The sequence below is a fragment of the Nomascus leucogenys genome, chromosome 5 (assembly GCF_006542625.1).
Source record: "Nomascus leucogenys isolate Asia chromosome 5, Asia_NLE_v1, whole genome shotgun sequence".
NCBI classification, from domain to species: domain Eukaryota; kingdom Metazoa; phylum Chordata; class Mammalia; order Primates; family Hylobatidae; genus Nomascus; species Nomascus leucogenys.
The window spans coordinates 135,005,789-135,028,401 of record NC_044385.1 but is presented as its reverse complement, the minus strand read 5'-3'; the positions used below and the strand labels follow the sequence as shown (position 1 = coordinate 135,028,401).

At 38.6% G+C, this 22,613-nt stretch overlaps 1 protein-coding gene across 1 annotated transcript in view; it reads right to left on the bottom strand.

The window, feature by feature from the left end:
- MYO16 (myosin XVI) overlaps positions 1-22,613 on the bottom strand; it is a 575,469-nt gene that overhangs the window by 467,833 nt on the left and 85,023 nt on the right. Inside the window, exons 3-4 of the mRNA XM_030813681.1 lie at positions 16,973-17,043; positions 1,786-1,929 (exon numbers count right to left, since the gene is read on the bottom strand). Of these exons, the coding sequence (XP_030669541.1) occupies positions 1,786-1,929; positions 16,973-17,043 (215 nt within the window). The remainder of the gene's footprint in view (positions 1-1,785; positions 1,930-16,972; positions 17,044-22,613) is intronic.

Sequence of the window (22,613 nt, the reverse complement as noted above, 5' to 3'; positions counted from 1 at the left end):
CCTCCTTAAATGACCCAGCTGAGTGCTCTATGAGTTGTCAGCATTCTAAAGATGTCTAAAGTTGATCAGGTCACAGCATTACTCGAAAGGTGATTTGGTTCCTTTCTGTAATATATTTTATAGTTTTTTTCAATTCTGGAGAAATTCTATGGCTTTTATGGTGAACTGGCAATTTAGTGCCTCTTAGGCTCTGTATCTACAAAAAAAAATCTTGTTTTATAAATGAGTCAGGTAGCTTTTCATGCCTTTTTATGTGCAGTACTAGCCCTCTAAAAATTTATATTTTAAGCTAAATAATCTTTATTTCCTTTGTCTTTCCTTATTAATATACCCTCCATCTTCCAGAATTTGAAAGAAATACATTTTTTAGTGACATATATTTCTTCTGTAAAAAAAAAAGTATACATATTCTTGAAGGACAAATCAGAGAAAACTAGACAAAATTCAACCTCATACAAGATTAAGACGGTCCCCATGTACAGCCTTTAATCCCAAAATATTTTTGTTCATAATTTTAAAAAGAGGGGAAGGGGGTGTATGGCATATTTAAAATGTTTTCCAGAAAATGCTACGCTCCCTAGTACTGTAGATGTGACCTTATTGGGGAATAAGGTCTTTGGAGATGTAATCAAGTTAAATGAGGCCACCTGTCTTAGGGTGGGCCCTAAATCCTATGACTGGTGTCTTCTGAAAGGAAAGAATGAGAGATTTGGACACACTGACACAGAAGAAAGTCATGTGCTGATGGAGGCAGAGACTGGAGTGATGCTGCTATAATCTGAGGAACATCAGGGACTGCAGGGGCCACTGTAACTAGGAAGCACCAAGGAAAGGACCTACAGGGGGAGCACGACTCTGTCCACACCTTGACTTCAGACTTCTAACCTCCACAACTGTGCTTGTGTTCAGCCACCAGCTATGTGGTAATTGGTATGGCAGGCACGGGAATCTAATATTGTTAGCATGGCTCAGTGACAAAAAATGGACTTCTGACAATGAACTTGAGTTCTTAACTATAGTTTGCTTTTGGCTTAGGGCAAGTTGTTTAATATATTTGAGCATCGGTTCGCTTTTGTGTAAATTCTTGAGAGCTTACATAAAAAATGTGAAAATCCAGGTGCATAATAGCAAGCCATTAAGAAGTTAATTTTTTAAATAAATAAACTAAAAGCAAATCATTCTTACTCATATATTCCAGTGTGTTTTCTAAAAATTGTAAGCAGTTTCTTGAAATACTTTCTAGAGATCACTATTCCAAAATAAAGTATGTGTGAGGATCAACGTCTGGATGTAAGATTAACTGAAAATAACAACCAAAACAACAAACTCCAATGCTTTTTATATTTAAAGTTCTTGTTTTCTCTGTAAACAAACATTGTAGACACTTATTTACTAGATGTAACCAAGAAAAAAAAAAGGATTCAATATAAACCATATCTCCATATAATGTTATGCCTCTTTGGCTAAAAATTTAAAAATGAGAATGAATTGAAAAGCAAAATTATCAAACCGTTTTAGTTGAAACTGACTTGTATCAAGGCATATCATTCCCAAGGAAAGCCAAGAGAAGTTGCATTTGGCATAGTATCTGCACAATTTGTTTTATAAACTATGTGACCCACAACCTTAGTCTCTAATTATCTTGTATTCTAGGGAGATACATGATAACATATGCAGATTTTTTCTCAACCAAAATATTACATATTATAAAATATCATCAGTTAAATATATAGCCTTTTACATGCCATCAGATCTTCAAATGGTAAACTGAATTGCTTTACTTACTAATACAAGAAGCAGGACGATATCAGGGTTATCGCACGCACAGGCAATGTGCATGGGCGTCCAGAAGTCTTCGTCCTGGTGGTTGACATTGACTCCTCTGTCAATCAGAATTTCTGCAATGAAGGCATTATCATACCGAGCACACTAAAAGAAAGAATACAAGGAAATATCAAATGATTACAAACTGTGATATGGCTTATTTCAAATGTCCACAGATTTAAAAAAAAACTTCAATGCCAATTTTGGGAGTTGAGAGGTGAAGCTAACCTGAGAAAAGATGTATTTCCCCAACTAACCAACAAGGAAAAGAACATACGCAAGACTTCTGGGGAACTGGGTCAAGGAACAGCAGACAGAAAGAAGAAAATCAGGGTAGATAGTAGGAAGGTCCAAAAAAGTACTTCACTTACTGGTTTTTATTTCATTTGTAGATAGGATTATTAAACAAAAAACTTGAACCATTTACAATAATTATCTTTCTAAAAATACAGAGTTGATCATAGGACCCATCTACTCTAAAACATGCATTGTTTGTCACTATCAAAAGAATAAAGTGTAACTATTTAATTGCATACAAGATAGAGAAGGCCCTTCAGAATCCCTCTAACTTAATTCCTCAACATTCCCATCTGTAACCTTTACCCTAGTCACGTTTCACAGCATGTCATATTGTAAGAGTTAACAGCTGAAATTTAAGTCTCCTAAAATGAATTTTAATGATTTTATAATATTCCATTTTATATATGTTTAATAATTTACTAAATCAAACCATCTAGCAACCTAACTTTATTTGCTATTTATAGTTCAAGCTCAGGTAAATATTGTATATATAAGTCAGGGCTGGCATCACGGGTGTACAATCTATGCAACTGCACTTAAATGAGTCCTGTACCTTGATGTTCTGCCTTTACCATCGTGAATTTTTAATTTTTGAAAAGTCCCACATATTTATTTGCATTGGCCTTTTCAAATCATCCAGTCCTTTTATGAGTACTTTTCTTTTTCTTTTCTTGTTTTTTTTTTTTTTTTTTTTTTTTTTTTTTTTTTTTTTTTTTTTGAGACAGAATCTCACTTTGTCACCAGGCTGGAGTGCAGTGGCGCGATCTCGGCTCACTGCAACCTCCACTTCCCAGGTTCAAGTAATTCTCCTGCCTCAGCCTCCTGAGTAGCTGGGACTACAGGTGTATGCCACCACACCCAGCTAACTTTTGTATTTTTAGTAGAGATGGGGTTTCACCATGTTGGCCAGGATGGTCTCAATCTCTTGATGTCGTTATCCGCCCACCTCGGCCTCTCAAAGTGCTGAGATTACAAGCAAGAGCCACCGCACCCGGCCTTAGGAGTATTTTTCATATTTACGTCTATAAGTTACACAATGCTAAATGCATATTAGTACAATTAGTTTTTAAAAACCTATTATTAAATAGGTCAGCAAAATTTCTGGGTTATGAGATACTTTTTCTGTGATGTGTATGTATAGAACAGATTTCTCTCCCCAAAGGAATGCCAATCAATATCCCACTGGAAGCACTGTCACACAAATTCACCCACCAATTTACTGGATAGTACCATTAAAAACAAATCTTTGCAGAATTTCTGCTTCCCTGTAACAGAGACCAGATGTACCTTTCTGCTTGAATCAACTGAAAAAGAAAAACAAAATATATGACCTCTGAATGACGGGCAGCAAACAAGATAAGCCCTGCTATTGTTCCAGCCTCCTACCTTGAGAGAGTTCCCAAGCTACAGCACAGGGAGAAGAACCTGGCTTGACCAGAGCCGGCTCTTGAAATGTCTTGAGAGACCAGGGTGGCTAAATTTCACAGAGCAGAGTAGCAGAGAGGACAAAGCTGCACAGAGAAAAACTTTAAAGTTCTAAAGAATGCCTCCCTCAAGTGCTCAGCTGAATAATGATCAGCACATGCACTCTAGGAAACTGCCCAAGGTCAGGCAAAGAACTGCCTGAAAAGAAAGAGGACTCAGGGCTCATAAATTACAAGAAATGGTGCCTGTTCCTGCCAGGCAGACTGAAAACCGCCTAACTGACAGGGCACTGGGTAGGGTACTAGATGTGTTTTGCTTCAGTAGAGGGAAATATGAGTCCTAAACTAAATGCTGTTCTGTTCCCAACTAAAAAATTTCAAATTCAGGCCCTGAAAAGATGAAACTGTTTCCAAATAACTTAGTAGCCCCCCAAAGTGTTCAAGATTATTTACAAAAATATTGAATACCCAACAAGGCAAAATTTACTGTGTCTAGAATCCAACAAAAAAATTGCCAAGTATACAAAAAAGCAGGAAAATAGGATCCACAATGAACAGAAAAATTGATAATGGAAACAAACCAAGAAGAGATACACCTGTCAGAATGAGCAAATCAGGTGTTAAAACCATATTTATAACTATATTCCCTATGTTCAAAAAGTGAGGGGATCTATTGAAGATGTTAAGTACATACATGAAAGATATTAAAAAGACTCAAATTTAACTTTCAGAGATGAGACCTTTAATGGCTTAGATGGGATCAACAGCAGACTAGATATTTCAGAAGAAAAGATTAATGAACTTCAAAGCAGCAACATAAATTAAACAAAATATGACAAGAAAAGAAAAATGATTTTATTTTATTTTATTATTATTATACTTGAAGTTTTAGGGTACATGTGCACAATGTGCAGGTTTGTTACATATGTATACATGTGCCATGTTGATGTGCTGCAGCCATTAACTTGTCATTTAGTATTAGGCATATCTCCTAATGCTATCCCTCCCCCCTCCCCCCACCCCACAACAGTCCCTGGAGTGTGACGTTCTTCTTCCTGTGTTCATGTGTTCTCATTGTTCAATTCCCACCTATGAGTGAGAACATGTGGTGTTTGGTTTGGAAATCATCATTCTCAGTAAACTATTGCAAGGAAAAATGATTTTTTAAAAATGGCAGAGCATCAGTGATCTGTGAGAGATCTTTTTAAAAGATTATATCAGAATGAAGAGCACTGAGAATTGTGACTATGTGAGTTACATATATTTTCTCATTTAGTATATTTACAATATAATTGTTTAAAAATCACAAGAGAGTATAAGCCTTATAATATATACAGATTAAAATATGTCACAGCAATAAAACAAAGGCAGGAAGGGGAGAGATGAAAACATAATATTGTAATGTTTTTATGCTACATGCGAATGGATAGGATGCCACTTGAAACGAGAGAGGGTTAAGTCAAAGATGTATCCTAAAAATACTAAAGCAACCACCAAAATAACATGCACGTGTGTAATACCACTAAAGAGAGAAAATTGAATCACGAAAAATACTCAAACCTAAAGAAGGCAGAAAAAGAGGAAAGAAAAACAAATGACAGAAGTACTAAAAAAAAAAAGGAAGATGGTAGATTTCAACCTAAACATATAAGTAACCATATAAATAAGTGCAAATATTCTAAATGACACAGTTAAAAGGCAGGGAGTATTAGACTGGATAACAAAGCAAGAGCTAATAATTGTCTCCAAGAAACCCTCCACCCTTTCCATTGAAACCAAGAAGATGACAAGCATGTTCACTTTTACCACTTCCGTTCAACATTCCACTGGCAGTTCCAGCCATGGCAAAAAGGAATGAATAAGCAACCAAATTCATCTAGATTGAAAAGCAAAAATTAAAACTGCCACTCTTCACATATGACATGATCATCTATGTAGAAAATATAATGGAATATACAAAGTTATTAGAACCAATAATTAAGATAGCAAAGTTGAAAGATACAAGATCACTATACAAAAAACAAAGATATTCCTATATTCTAGTGGTAAGCCTTTGAAAAATAATTTTTAAATTAAAATAGCATTACAAATATTGAAATACTTAGGGATAAATCTGACAAAATATCAGTAAGACCTGCACACCAAAATCAACAAAACCTTAGTGAGATAATTTTTTAAACCCAAATAAATGGAAATTTAGTGTGTTCTTGGGTCAGAAGATGCAATATTGTTAAGAAACCAGTCCTTCCCAAATTGATCTGTAGATTCAATCCAAATGTGTCATAATTCCAGAAGGGTTTTTAAAATAGATATTGAAAAGCTGAATCTAAAATTCATAAGTTAATGCAAAGGACCTAAAATTGCCCAAAAAACTTTAGGGTGGTGAAACCCAAAATTAATGGACTAAAGCTAACTAATTTCAAGACTCATTATGAAGTTATAGCAATCAAAGCAGTGTGGTGTTGGCATAAAATCAAATTAATCAATGAAACACCATAGAGAATTTAGAAATAGATCAATTCATGTATAGACAACTAATTTTCAAGAAAGTGGCAAGGGCAATGCAGTGAAGAAAGAATGTTCTTTCAGTCAATTATACTGAAACAATTGGGTACACATGTATAAAAATACTTTTGACCTATATTTTGTCCTATATACAAATATTACTCATAATGTAAAATTGCAAAAAATGTAAAACCAAAAGTTACAAAAGTTCTAAAAAGAACATAACAGAAAATCTTAGTGATGATACTAAAAATGCATCCTATCAGGGGAAATATTAGCAAATTGAATTTAATTAAAACAAAAATCCTCTATTCTTCAGAAGATACTTCTCAGTGAATATAAAGACAAGCCATAACCTAAGACAAAATATTCACAAAACACCCATCTGTTGAAAGACATTTATCAAGAATATACAAAGAACTCTCAAAATTCAGTATTTAAAAAGAAACAAACAGCTTCAAAGATTCGGCAAAATATTTAAACTCTCACTTCACCAAACAAATGGCTGTTCAAATTATGGTTCACAATCATGATACACTAACTGAATACTCATAGCATCCCCTATTATCAGATCGTCTCAAGAGTGTACAACAACCACAGTGAAAAAGCACGATGTGAGGTCCCTGAAGAGTATGGAGGAATGTATTAGCAGACATCATTATTAGGATTCAAGTAAGCAATAGGTGCAATGAAATATGTGAATTCTTACAGAATAATTTTGAGTTTGAACTAAGGTCTTTCTGTATCTGATGTTCTGGGTGATGCGTAGCAATAAAAAAACGGTCACTAGACTCAGTGCCCTGACCATATGAACTGAGGCCCCATCCCCTGGAGCTTCAGGTTTGGGTACAAGGACACAGAAGGTGAGTGGCACAGTATGAAAGTTCAATAAATTGATGTTAGAATGTGAGGCCCGGATCCAGTTCATTTTAGGAGATTCATATGCAAGTAATTCCTTTTCTACTCTCTTTAGCTTTGTGATAGCTCAGCGTATAATCAATAAAGATGCGACCTCCTCCTTCTGTGCCTGTCAAGATATCCTCGACCTGCACCTCAGGAATCTACATTTATATTCAGATACCTGAAGCTTGGATTTTCACTGTCTTTCACCAAACAGAGTTAATTAGATCCAGTGTTGAAAGTGTTATCAGCCCCTCTCAAGTGATATAATTTTGGGAATCACACTTCAGAGGATTATGAATAATAATTTGACAGCAATAAACACTTTCTAGTCACTCTTGTCTGAAAAGATTATGATGGTGGAACATTCCTGTTACAATGTTCTTATAATATTGTTATGTAGTAAATCTATTTCCCTAGAAAGAATTTTCTTCAAGCCAGGAAATCTTCCTCCCAATTCAGGTTGTTCTTCCTTATGTCAGGCACTTTCTGGTGACACTTTATGGCACCAAGAAAGTGACTGAACTCACATTCTGTCATGCCCAGCAGAACTCCACCACCACCAGGTCCTCCACCTGCAGCCTGGAGCCAGGTCCCCAAGCACCTGCTGTCACCTTCATTTACCTCTCAAAATGCCAAGAAGAGCTAGTTAAGGTGGGACCCAGTGCAAAATGAAAATTCGTGGCTTCTAGTTTTAAAATTATTGACAGTTTCAAGATAGTGATATCAGAGGGTGAAACCAAGCATGGTATCTTTCTGAAAAGAAGGCCCCGTGTAACTATAATGGGTAACCTGCCTGTGACACCTGCCCTGAATTACCAAGCCCTTTAATCGACTAAGCTCCTAGATTCCTTCATGGCCACAGATTACTCCCCTCTACGGAATGATGGGAACCCAGCCCAATTTCCACTTCTGGAAATGTCCAGAGAACCTAAATGGAAGTCAGTCTCCCTGGAAACACCACCTCTCCTGCAGCCTTGTCCAGTGTAGGGAAACTTATTCTTCCACAGAGCACTAAAAAAGCTTGGCTATCTTCTGAGCTTATCATTGATTCTTCTGGGATCACTGAACGCTTACACTGATGTGCTTCTTTCTAAGATTTACCCAATCCTTACGTACTACCTCATCTCCCAACCTGGTCACTCTTCTCTGTCATGGAAGACTTGGGGACCATGATGGCAGCCTTCTCTCCACTTACAACACCATCAACACAGGAAGCATTAACGACATCACTTACTTCACATAAGAGCCCCAAAATGTCATCCCTCCTGAACACCATCAACCGAGGAAGCATTAACAATACCACTTACTCCACGTAAGAACCCCAAAATGTCATCCCTCCTGGACTCCACCAATCTTTATCCACCCCTCTGGTTTGTATTAGCAAGACTGGCTTCACTCTGAAATATTAAATTCTGGCATCCCAATCTATGACAACAATACCTCATTCTGCCTCCTAAGACAAACTGAGAGAGCAAAGTGATGAGAGAGCAAGTCCTTCCTCAAAGGCTGTCCAAACCTTTGACTGTGTGGTTAGAATGTGTCAACAAATCTTTTCAACACAGCATCAGCAGTTCACAGCTTCTCTTATACTGCACTATTTCACTCATTTGTAACTTTCTAAACAAAGGTAATATGTCTTAATATACAAACTCATCACAATGCACATTATTGATTCATCTGAAAGTACTGAAAATCACAGGAACCAAATGACAAGCAAGCAAAGGGAACTTGGAACTTAAAATGTGTTGTCCTTTTTTTTTTTTTTTTTTTTTCTGTCTTGGTGTAACGGGTGGTTTCTGGATTCTGGCCCTTCTGATTGGCTAATGAACATATCATGAATGACCCTGAAATCTATCACTCAGTAAATCAGAAAATCATTACAAATATTTACAAATCACACATCAAGTCTGAAGATTCAAATCAAATTCTGTGGTTCATACATAAGAGTTATCTTTCGCCAGTTTTTAAAATGAGTGTTGGATCTATTTTAACATGACTTTTCATAAGTCTACACGTTTTACGATGCAAGCTTCCCCTTCTCTTCTCTGTAGTGATTATGGAGCAGTCATGGCAGAGGGGAGTAGAGAAATAATTACTAGGAAAGCATCCAGTTTGATCCAGGGTTGTCTTGGTGAATGTCATGTGCCAGGCGCAATTCTACCAGTAAATTAAAAAAAAAAAAAACCAACTCTGAACTTTTAGGTAGCTATGGGGGAAGAAGCAGCGATGTGAGGTGCACAATTTGAATGAGATCTAGTCCATGTTTTTGTCCTATGTTTATGAGTTCTCAGTAGTTCAAAGAACATTTCTATAATGAAAGTCAGAAACAGTGACAGAGAGAGAAGACAAGTGGGGGACAAAAGAGAGAAATTTATACCAGTAGCAAAATAAATTAAAATTTATTGCAATTTCTCAAAATCTAACATCATTCTGGAACTTCCATACGCTCGTTTGTATTCAACAGCAATACCGCAGACTGGCCCTTTCAGCCTGTGCTTGCATCTGTGCAAACTCACGTCCACTTCTCCGCCACTATGTCACACTGAAGGATCATATTCACTGTAGTGTCATCTTGAACATACTTATTTTTGCTTTTCATGATCTTCTCTCTGGCAAATGTTATCCTCCAGATTATCTTGCCGTAGATAAACTACCCAGAATGCTGTGAGTTGAATCATATTTATTATTTCTATTTGCGCTGCAGAAAGCCACAGCTTCCAGCCAATTGAACCAGTCCCTAAACACTGAACCACATCCAGAAATTTTAAAATCCTAAAAACTGTTATCCTTTTAAGTGAATGTAAACCCTTCTCCTTCATCAGCAGCAGTGGTTTGCTGCATTTTAAATTCTCTAGATTTTATTAGGCAACACTATATTCCAGCTGTACTTGGCAAGGTATATATAAAGGTGAATTACATAGTAACTACTCTTAAGAAATAGCGCTGTTTGATATTGTGAAGTTTATGATAAAGGGTATGCATAGCACTCTACAGAGTCACAGCAGAAGGTACCTAACAACCTGATAGGAATTGGATAATTGAATATGGGAACACAGGAGCTAGTCTTGAAGGATCAGGAGGCATTGAGCAGGTGGGTGTGGCCTGGGGTGAGACATTCATATATCTGTTAGTTAAACGTACATATTCATTGAGGAACTACTATGCGCCCAGTGCTGTGCTAAGCCAGAGGGCTGATATTATAAACAAGAACTCACCTCTGGACCAACAACCTACAATTGGGGGATGATGCAGGCAGAAAGCTGAGATGGGACCGTGGTGAGCTGCTGGCCTGTCTTGGTAGAGCTCCCCAAAGTAAGAAAGGGCCTGAGCTATATTGAGGAGGAATGAGATCAGCCATTTGTGGAATTATAAGCAGTTTGGTACATCTAGAGAGTAATATAAATTATTAGGGTTGCTTAAAGAAGGACTTTCTAAGTAGGTGAGTTTCAGGCTGATAAGTAAGGAAACGCTTTCTCGATACAAAACTCTAGTTTCTCCAGGAAAGATTTTGTTACCAGTGGCTTTGAAGGTGGATGTCTGCAAGTTTCCTTAGGGGAGCTATAATTCTATAAGACGTCTGTGAAAAATGCCTTGTTATCTGCATTCACCCTGTCAGGAAAGAGTTCTGATCCTTAATAATTTGAGATCCTTATTACAAAGATATAAAAACAAAACGAAACACAAAATCTAGCTGCTAACTTCACTGGGGCCTTTCTTAGATCATTTGATGCGGAGCAAATCAGGCCCGTGTGGTGTATTCCTAAAAAATGGAAAACTCATCCATTGGGTTTCTGGTAGCATTTAAAGCATCATCACAATGTGCTCTTCTGTTGCCCTTTTGCCCCCTAAGTCATGCATGCAGGGAGTCATGATAAAAATACGCCAGCAGGCAGCTCAAGGTTACGATTCTCATCCAAGATTCAGCTGGCTATTTCACTAATGATCTAAAATTCGGAACCAGGGAATTTCCAATTATGGATGTGATGGTTCTCAAGGACCCAAAAGACATTGAATTTGAAAAAAAGCCACATCCAGCCAGGATTTTGAATCTTGAATTGCACTCCTGGGGTTATGTGAAGAGTCTCTAGTTCACAGTCTGTGGCCCCTCCATTGCCTGTTTGCCAGTGCCAGGCAACACCCTGCAGCGCTCACCCTCAGACATGAGAATCACCCAACTCGCCTGGCTGTGCCCGCTCTCTTCCCTGCCCCTCGCCTGTCTCCTGCTTCCTGCTGCTGCATCCTCCGTGCAGCCTCCATTCCACATCCTCCAAGGAACATGCAGGAACAGCCCTTGTGAGGTCCTTGGAGGATGTGGAGTGGGGGCCCCGTGTGGAATACCTTCCTGTGCAGAGGGGATATTGTCTTCTGCTGTGATCGATGTTCTTGCTAGAGTCTGCCCTTGTAGCTCTTGCTCTTTTTCTTCTAGGAAAGCAAAACAGGGGCTTGGAGTTCAATGGCCAATGTCCAGGTGGGTGGGCAGGGTCACTGGTGGGCAACTTCCACACACCAACTATTTTTGTTCTTTAACACCTAGACATTTTAAAAAATAAGATATTTCTCTAGGCATTTTCTCTAGAATCCTGATATTCTGCCTCTTTACAAAATACATTATTTTCTGCTAGACTTTGAAGACAGTAGGCTGTTGAACCACCTCTACTGTAGTAAGTTGCTTATTATCTGCTTCTTATAGCATCCAAGCCTTTAGAGAAACTGATGGTGAAGAGCAAAGAGCAGCTCGGTTTTGGGCAGCACATTTTCTTGTTTGAGTAGCAAAATTATTAAATTATTTAAAATTTAAACTTTGAATAAAAATAGTCTTAACTAGTTTTATATGTTGGTTTTATTATATGAAACACACGTTTCTTATTTAAAATGTTCAAGTCATTTGTAAAAGGAAACAGAAAATAATTTAAAAACCTGGTCCCCTTTGCCCAACCTGAGTCACTGTTGAAAACTGCTTATCTGGTCTTCCTGTTGGCTATTAAAAGGATTCTCTCTTTCTCTCTCATAGATCCGATTGTGCTATATGCACTATTCTGTAACCTGCTTTGGGCATGTATAACATGTCTTGGACATAATTTCAGATATATTATGGCTCAATATTTTTTTTTTTTTGAGGCGGAGTCTCGCTCTGTCGCTCAGGCTGGAGTGCAGTGGCACGATCACAGCTCACTGCAAGCTCTGCCTCCCGGGTTCACACCATTCTCCTGCCTCAGCCTCCCCAGTAGCTGGGATTACAGGCGCCCGCCACCACGCCCAGCTAATTTTTTGTATTTTTAGTAGAGACGGGGTTTCACCGTGTTAGCCAGGATAGTGTTGATTTCCTGACCTCGTGATCTGCCCGCCTTGGCCGCCTTAAGTGTTGGGATAACAGGCGTGAGCCACCGCACCTGGCCGGCTCAATATTTTTAACAGCTACATGAATTCCGCTGTTTAAATTCCTATATCTATGTTACAGCTAGAATTCACTTGATCAAAGAAAGAGTATTTCTTATTTCTAAAATATTTCACCCGAACTTGGCCATAGTCTGAGGCTGAGGGTTCAGTTATCATTGGGAGCTCCTTCTCAATTGCTCATCAAATAAAGGTAATAACAAAACCCTGGACAACATTTTAGCAAAGCCTATGTAATACTGTTTTTTTACTTCATAAATGTAATTTGTTTTTTGCAAAGAGTTAAGTCTAACGTTTCTTCTATACTGGCCTCATGAGACCAACTGCCTGGGATACAGACATTGTTACTTTTTGCTATGATTCCCCTTCTGTCTGTCAGAGTACCCGATACCTGCCATATGTTTAACACACACATTCAATAAATGGTGGGGTAAAAAGATTAATTCAGATGTATTTGTTGAAATTTTATTAAAAATAAGATAAAACTAAAGATGTTATATGGCCAAAACATTAAAATAAGCTTCTCAAATATCCACCTTTACTAACAATTGAGTTAAACACAACTCAGTAATTTCTGCAGCTGATTCTTGATGCCCACAAATGCATTCTGCCTTTCCCTCAAAGTCGCCGATTGTCTATAATTAGAGCTCAGTGCTGATGAAGCATCAGGCTCCGTAATATGGGACACCCAAAAGGTGAGGCAAACAGCACAGATACTCACACTTGACATTTTAGATGGCTAAATTGCCTTTTACAGTACCTAAGACATTTTGAAACCCTGTAATTTCATCTCTCCAGCAAGCTGCAATTTTTCATTTGTTTTTATTTACTTGGTAACCCCAGGAAAAGGAGACTTCAGCACTGAGCACCTCCTCCTTCAGCTGCCACGAGGTTTCCTTATCCATCCTCCAGATTCATCCTCCACTTTGTCTTAGTCTCACAACCTTTGCATAACAACATAAAAATACAATATCCTTGCACTGGGTTGGGAGTTAATAAAGTGCTTTCCATCTACCTCATCAGTTTAATCTTCTCATTTCTTTTTCCTGCAGATGCTACCCTTTCTGAATCTTTATACTCTGTCACCTAGGCTTAGATTATACTCTGTATACTTTTATCTAGGTCTTCACCCAAAGAGACCCTTATATCCTTAGAGCTCATTCATTCATTCATTGACTATGTATTGAGTATTCACTATGCATCACATGCTAAGAACAGAAAAGTATCCAAGACAGCTGCAGTTTTTGAGATTTCAGTCTAGCAGAGAGAAAAAGCCACATATCCCATTAATTATAATCCATTGTGACAAGATCTACGGATAAGCAACGAGTGTATGTTATGAGACCTTGGACAAGTATTCACTATGCATCACCTGCTAAGAAAAGTATCCAAGACAGTCACAGTTTTTGAGATTTCAGTCTAGCAGAGAGAAGAAGCTACATATTCCATTAATTATACCCCACTGTGGCAATACCTACAGAGAAGCAAGGAGTGTATGTTATGAGAGCTTGGACAAAAGGGTTATTAAGCCAGACCAGGAGAGTGAGAAAAGCCTTTGTAACTGATGCCCGGAAGCAGCCGTGTGGCCCCATTGTTCGCCTCCTTCACTGTCACCTGCTTATCCCTCTCCAGTCCACTGCAATCAGTGGTTTATTTTTTGTCTCCCTCAGATGACACAGAATATGCATTTTGCATCTTTTCACCCCAATATCTATCACAGTGTCAGATATTAATTAAGTAGTAACATTAATTAATTAGCTTATCTCCTTAACAAATCTACTGAGAATCTCCGAGTATCAGGCACTCTCCTGGGCATTATAATATTCACGAAAATATGACAAGTCTTGTCTCTCATGGAGCTAACATTCTAGGAATAGAAAATAGTCACAGGAACCTATGATGGGTTTGGTGACAAGTGTGCTATAAAAGATGGGAAAGAACAAGATAAAGGGATGGAAGTGGAGTTGCTTGTGGGGCATCAGTGGTGAGTTACTATAGCCCATAAGGCAAGCCAGGGAGGGATTCTCCTTTAGATCACATTGAGCAGAGACCCACAGCGAGTCAGCCAGTGAGCCGTGTACATCTGGGAGGCATGTGCTGGGTGGAAACCCGGCAAGAGCACACAGAGCAGGAGCCAGCGCTGAAGGAGCCGCAAGGTGGCCGGTGTCAGCAGAGCAGGGTGCAGAGGGAAAGTGACTGGAGAAGCTGCAATGGCTGTGGGCTGGGGCTTGAGACAGATCATGGTGTGGCCATAAGCAGGACTTTGGCTTTTACTTATGAGAGAAGGAAAGTTGTTGGAGCATTTCAGATACAGAAGTGACATGACCTGGCTGTGAATGGGAAACAGTATAGTGTAGGCAAAGATGGAACCTGGGAGAAGAGTGAGAAAGCTGTTTATCCAGAAAAGAGGGATGGTGGTTTAAAACCAGCTGGCAGCTGTCGAGGGGATGAGAGATGGTGGTGGTGTGGCTGTATTTCAAAGATCAAGAAAGCAACTGCTGATTTGTTGATTGGGAGCATAGTGACGTATGTGTTCATTAAAAGTCAGATACTATCTATATCTATATCTATATATAGATATATATCTGTTAGGGACAAAAATAAAGTAAAAGTCAACAAGTATTTGATTTGGTGCTCTTTACAACTAATTTAAAGATAGGAACTTAATTTTGAAAAATATCAGAATTAACATAAGATATCAATCTAATCTCTCTCTCTCTCTATATATATATATACACACACACACAGACACACATACATGAAGTGACAGTGTCTCCTTGTTCCCTGTGCCCCTTGTTTCCCTTCCCTCTCCTCTTCCTTCTCCTTTCCTTCCTCTTTCTCTCTCACACATAAATACACAGAAATAACACTTTCCTAGTAACAGCAACAATGACTTGCACTGATTTGTTCATGGAAGAGGTCTGTTTTCTACTGGGATGTGCAAACATGCTGATAACTAGACCTCCTGAAAAACGGGCTTATGGGCCGGGTGTGGTGGCTCACGCCTGTAATCCCAGCACTTCGGGAGGCTGAGGTGGGTGGATCACAAGGTCCGGAGATTGAGACCATCCTAGCGAACATGGTGAAACCCCATCTCTACTAAAAATACAAAAAATTAGCTGGGCGTGGTGGCGGGTGCCTGTAGTCCCAGCTACTTGGGGGGAGGCTGAGGCAGGAGAATGGCGTGAACCCAGGAGGCAGAGCTTGCAGTGAGCTGAGATTGCGCCACTGCACTCCAGCCTGGGCGACAGAGTGAGCCCCTGTCTCAACAACAGCAACAAAAACAAACAAACAAAAAAAAGGCTTATGATATTTGCCATGAAGAGCATATTAATCTATGGAAGACTCTTAGCAGACTGTGCCTAGTCTAGGATTGCTTAAAATTAAACCCAGGATCTAGGGACTAATGAGGCATGGCTCCTTGAAAATATCATGGAAGCCATATAAGGATCTGAGTGTAAGAGAGAGACATTTCAGAACCAAAACATTCCAGAGAATAAAACGTTACCTGGAAACCTCTCTTTGTATCCATTTCCAATGCTAGAGAGAAAACGCCTATATTCTTTGGCAAACTGTCTTCTATCACAGTATTCTCTGTTCTTTTTCTGCTCTGCTGACTATATAATAACTTGCGTTCCGGATCTCTTGAGCCTTTGGTATACACCCGTTTCTCTTTCATGCAGTTTTTCTCCAATGTTGGCCATAAATTAGAATAACCTGGGAAGTCTTAACAACTCCCAGCAGTCAAGCTACATCCCGGAAAAAGTAAGTAAGAATCTTTGTGGGTTCAACTCAGGTTGGGAGTCAGGTGTCTGTATTTTAATAACACCCACGTGATTCCCAGGTGCAATCAAGGTTGAAAATTTATGTGATGATAAGGAGCTTCTGGAAGTTAAGGGCATGACCCCCTCTACTACAGTTTGCTATAATGTGAAGAAATAACATTATTATTTTTTGTCTTGACAGACAATCATAAATTAGATTGATATCTTACATTAATTTCCACATTTTTCAAAATTAAGTTTCTACCTTTAAATTAGTTGTAAACACCACCAAATCAAATACTTGTTGACTTTTACTTTATTTTTGCCCCAAACAGAACCAGCAAAAATTTCTTGCACACGAACCTAATATATTTTAAATGTAGTTATTTATAATATAATATTTTTTAATGTAGTTATTTGTTTATTCACTTACCCCCTACTTTGTTTCTAAAATACTACAAGGCAGGCTGTATTTGCATTTATAAGAGCTGGATCATGAGCAAAGTATAGTAAAATTTCATTAGAGGAATAAGGACAATTTGTAGGTAAAAAGAAAGGATGATTGCCTAATACTGTATAATTGATACAATATTATTTCACTTATTTTGAATGCTATTAGTTTTTTAAAAGTGATTTCTTTAGGGCAGAAACTCTAACTTCATTGATTAAAGATTTTTTACAAACTTCAATACCGTAATTAATAATAATTGCAGCTTATTTTCCAAGCCTGTTAATTAGAAACACATCATCTTTCTGATCATCATCTGTGAGATGTACATTTCGTTCCTGGGTTTGAACCTGTAATGTACTCTCCCCCGGGTGTCCCCATGCACTGGCACTGATTGTCGCGGTTCTTACCAGATGGAGCAGGGACCCTCCCGAGGAGACGAGGGTGTGGGGGTCTGCCCCCTCCTTGAGGAGCCGAAGCACTGAAAACAACAGAGAGGAGAATGGAGTTACAGAGAGTCCTTCTTCCACGTGTGGAACCAAATGTGTAGCCTTTCGTTAATATCTAAAATGCAAACAGCTGTGAAAACCAAAGACTACAGCTTCTGTGCCATCTGACCCTATTTTATTATGATGATTGGTGGTGTTTCTTGTCATCTTCAAACTTATTCCATGGTTGGGCAACATAATTTCCTATTACAACCATGCAAATTAATGAGAAAGTGAAACAGATTTTTTGAAGTTTACTGTTTCCAAGTGTCTGGTGTATGCATCCATTGTAGAACAAAAAAGCAAAATGAAAGAAATTACTTCGCTAGGTTCACATGGGCATTAGGTCACTGAATTTTTATGTTTATTGTTTAATTCATTAAGGCCCATTGGCTTAAAGCAATAAAACTTTACTTTTGCACATTAACCTTCCACTGGTGCCATTAGTCCTTGGCAATGTTTCCACCATTCTCACAAAGCACTTCAGAACAAAGCCACATATATCCAAATTAGTTAAGTCAAATACATCAAACTATACACCAATTACTAGAATAAATCCACAGTTGAAAGGTGACCTGTATTTCCATTTGAACAGCAAAGGTGAATTCATTAGTACACAGAATGCCACAGAGTATTAAGAGATTGATTGATTGCTTTCCATTCTCTGCTACTTAAAATGAAGCTGTAAGACAAGCCCCATAGAAAGGTTCTTCAATCCCCCAAGGCACTATAATGGTTTCCACTACTAATAGCAATATCATACTTTTAATAAAATATCATGAATGCATTTTCCACACACACAAAATTAAAGCAACAGTTACTCTTTTATTTCATTATTACACGGAACTGTACAAATGGCTCAGGTTCAAACTCATACCTCACCGAGGCATACTGTCTTCCCATTAACTTTATCTGTAACGTGAAATGTTGTCTGAAGGGGCCTTCTTTCCTATGGCACTCCAATTCTTTTACGTGTTTCAATGTCTAGTCTATGACTATCTTCCCCAGATCTAACTGCATATCACAGAAGGCAGCATGAGTCTTGGCAGATATCGTGACTATGTGAAGCTTCCTCTCCAGGAAGGCCAAGCTCTTTGACGGTGGGTGCAGTGGGTGTGATGAGGGAGAGAGGCCTCCACCTGTGAGCCAGGTCAGCCTGCCCTGCCCCGTGTGTCCCGGCCACCCTTTCCTTACATCAGTGCACCCTTGGAGTACATCCAGAGGAAGTTCCTAAATAGAAGCATGTTCACATCTATTCATTGCCAAGGGACTTTCTTTTGATGATGCTCTTTCTGCAATCAAGGATTTAATTATTTTCATAGCCTAGAATCTGCTAACATTGAGTAGTGTGTTACAAAAACATTCTCAAAGGTGGCAAACTTGTAGGATCAGCTGTAACCTGACAGCTCGTGTCGTATTCATTTGCCAACTGGGTTATCTTCTTTCTGTGCTGTTACAAGAAGTTGAGGAGGCCAAGGCCATTTTTCTCTTGTTCTTCACTGTATTTCTAAGAATGGTCCTGTTTCATGGTATGGAGATGCTCTTCCTCCCGCCCTTTCTCTGCCTCTCTCTCTCTCTCTCTCTCTCTCTATATATATATATATATATACACACACACATACATACACACACATATACACATATGTATATACACATATATATATATAGAATAAATGAAGGCACCTCTTGCAAACTCATGTACTCACTACTCTTAGTGTTTAAAATCCCTTTCATGATGATAGAAAGTTCATTTCATATATTTGCCAATGGTTTCCTCAGGTGATAGATAGCACTTTTACTCTAGTATTTATCCTTTTAGCAAATGAAATTATCCATCATGAATTAACTAATATTGATTTTTTATATTCTGCAAAGAAATAGCACAAGTGTGATCTCACTACAAAGATAGTGTGAAGTAGATTGTATCATGTTATAATATTAGTAAAATGCAATCAGATTTTTATGCAGATACACAGTGAATTATACATAAAAGAAATCAGTGATCCACATTCTTTGGGTTTGGGGTTACACAGGTTTCAGCATGAGACCTGGAAAGCTACTGAATTTTATGTCTCAGTTTTTTGTCAGTAAAACAATGGACAGTTGTACTCACTTCATGGGGGCTTGTGAGAATTAAATGAGACAACATATGTAGCATGCTCCCGGCACTTCTTAAGGATCAATAAATGACTGGAATGACTACATGCAATAAAACCCCACAATAACATATAATAGAATCCACACTTTAAGATCTATTCTGAATGTTTTCCAAACTTTCTGGTTACTAAATGTTGAATTTAAATGCAGAATATACGTGAGGCAAATTTAGCATATTAACCTGGAGGATGAGTGTATAATTTATCAAACAAAAGTAGAACAAAGGGGGAAATATACAAGGCAAAAGAGAATGCTGAGCATGGAGAAAGTGAATCTTTATTACCTTTGCTTTAAATACGATCTACTGCATTGTAAGGTCATGTCATTTAATTGTTAATATAGGTACTATTTAACTGTTTCACAACCAACTCACAAAATTCCTGAAATGTTACCAGTCGGCTCTCACCAGCTGGCAAGGGAGAGCCCCAGATCACTCCAGTGGGCAATCGTGAAACTCATAAAGAACATTGCCCAGGAAGGCCCGGGAATGAGAGCAGGGCTACACTCAAGCTCTCGGAAGGTCCTTTTCATCACAGGGAAACAGGCGAGGAAGACAAGCTTCTTCCTCCATCCAGCCAGGCATCATCCTAGTGAGAAAAGGGCAATCTGTGTTTTGTTTGTCCTAGATAGGACAGTTTTTTTGAGAGGGCTGTTTGCATGATCAAGATAGAACCATATTAGAATGATAGACTCGATATTAACTGGCTTGCCCATCATTACCATGAGTAAGGACTCAAGAATAAGACAAAATCAACTACTGGCCAATTAGAGAAATGGGTTATTCTTTGCACATACAGATAGTAGTGTGAGCTAAATTCTATGACTCTGCTAAGGGTTAAAAACTGGAATTGTAAGGGACCTAAATGTGAAGACATAATGAAGAAAATATCATTTGCGTAATAATTAGTTTATAACAATTTTGAGAAGAAAATTATGAAACGAATACATGTTGAACATCTTTGGTGTAACCCTGTACTAAGTACCTTACATGTAAGAATTACTTTAATTCTCTCCACACCTCTATAATACAGGCACTATAATGGTCACTCTTTCTTTTACTAACAAGGAAGCTGAGGCTCTGTTATATTACTCGGTTCCCTGAAGCTGTAGGTACATGATGGAGCTAGAACTTAAGTGTAGTGACAGGACTCCAGTGATTGTGCCCTTAGCCCCAAACTGCATCAGAGAGTAAAACTTCAGAATCACAGCCAGGATCAAGGTCCATTTTATTGGCCTCAGATTTACTAATTGTGTGGGGAATTACCCAAATTTCTGTTAAAATACTTTATCCAAAAAGGTACGGGTTCATGGCAACCTTGCAATAACATGATTGGAGCGGCCAGTCAAGTGAAACGGCAGCACCACTCTGAATCTTTCTGTTATGACAAAATCTGCAAGGAAAAAGCCTAAGGAAAACAGCCATCTGGGGACCAAATAGAATAACGAAGTGCAGGCTTCCTTTTATAGTGTTGCCGCTTGGAAGGGATTCAGCATTTATTGTATATTTGTGGCTTCATCATCAAGCTGCAGCAGAACTCCATCGAGATGCCTGTGGGAGGGGGCGGGGGGCATGATTTGATATTTAAAAAGAAACATTCATTCTCCAAATTTTCAGCTATTAGGGTAAAAAATGGACTAAAATATATCATAAAATTTGCTAAGTGGCTTTAATAGACTACGCAGCTGGTTCCCACCATCACCAACAATAACGAAACACAATAGTCCACCTGGTTGTCAGCATTTATTTTGTGTTTCCAGATACTGTATTGCAACCATTTATCTGTAAGGTCTTTGGAGACCCCATTAGCTAGTGTGGCCATGTGACTGCATAGCAGTCTATAGCTACTCTCACACAATCTCCACCACAGTGGCTGTTGTATTCACAAAGGTGTTACATTTAACATCAACGGAGGAAAGGAAGATACAACTAAGCATACCTGGCTTCTCAATTCTGTTCCTGTTATAAGCCCTGCAGAAGATGGTTTCCAGACAGAGGAAGGACGATCATACGTGGTAAGAAGTTAGCAATTGGTAAACCTGGTTAGAGGGTATATGGGAGTTCTTGTGTTACCTGGGAAAGTTTTCTGTAAGTTTGATTTTATTTCTAAATAAAGAAGTTTCACGAATAACAACAAAGTACCAAGCCAGTGCCATTTTTTTCCTCCTGAAATGATAATGAAAACATCAATGTGAAGACTTCTGAAAACACATGCCTGAGAATTTCCATACAGTTGATAGTCCTTTGAGAAAGCCTTTGAAAATTGTATCTTATCTCATTAACATGTCAATCAAGAAGAGAAGCAAGAAGCAGGAATATAGAAATTATGTTATCAACACCACAGAAACATCTATTTGCACAGCAATGCTGCTGAAATACAGATTTCCTTTCCTAAGTAGAGCTCAAACTTTAGGACGTATAAGAATAACTTGAGGATTTTATTAAGATGAACGTTCCTAGTTCCGGGCTTCTCAATCTGTTTTTTATTATCACCCTCTGTGAAATTGTAATAATACACACAGGCTGGGATATCTGCTTATGGAATGTGGCCGGATGGAGGGTCACAAAACCACTGCTTTAGCTAAGAGTTTTTGTCCTCCAAAATCCCATTTTTGCACCTTTGGGAGCTATTTCTGCCCCCATTAGAATCAGGCCCTAGGTCCCATCTCTTCAATCCTTTGATTTAGGAGCTTTGTTGTGGGATCTAAAATTGTGTTTTTAAAAAAACACATGCACACACACTGCAGGAGATTCTGGTGCAGATGGTCCCTTAAAGACATTCTGAGAAAAACTGCTAAGATTTTACAATCTCAGGAAATTACCTCTGAACGCCTCATTTGGAAGAGACAGAATTAGTAAGAGGCAAAGACTTGACAGAAGATCCTTTCCCATTAATTTGCCATTGAGACTTTGGCCCCTAGTGCCACATATCCCACAGGATCCCTCAGGACACACAGTATTCTCAATACATGCATATTAAGCTAGACCTCCATTACGTGGATCCGGAATAATCAGGGTGAGCTCACAGGAGGGTCTCAGGCCGCAGTGGATGGGGAGGCCTGCAGTCAGAGACTGAGTCTGGGCAATGACCCTTGACCCTCACTATGCTTTAGATCCTTACCCAAACTTCGTAAAGATACAAATTGTTCTGTCACCAGGTTATTAAATTCAGGCAGTCAAAGATGTGTCCATTGATCCCTATGTTCTTTGATGTCATTGATTGATCCCTAGATCATTGATCCCAATGTTCCATTGATCCCTAAGTTCCTATAATACTGAGAAGCATAGACAGCCATGGGAATCAGCAGCCAAGGACTGTTTAGCTTGTTTCCGTCCAGCCTGGAAACAATAGGGTCATGATAAGAGGGTCTAGCCAGGTTGTTAACAGCTTTGGTGGGCTCTGCCTGA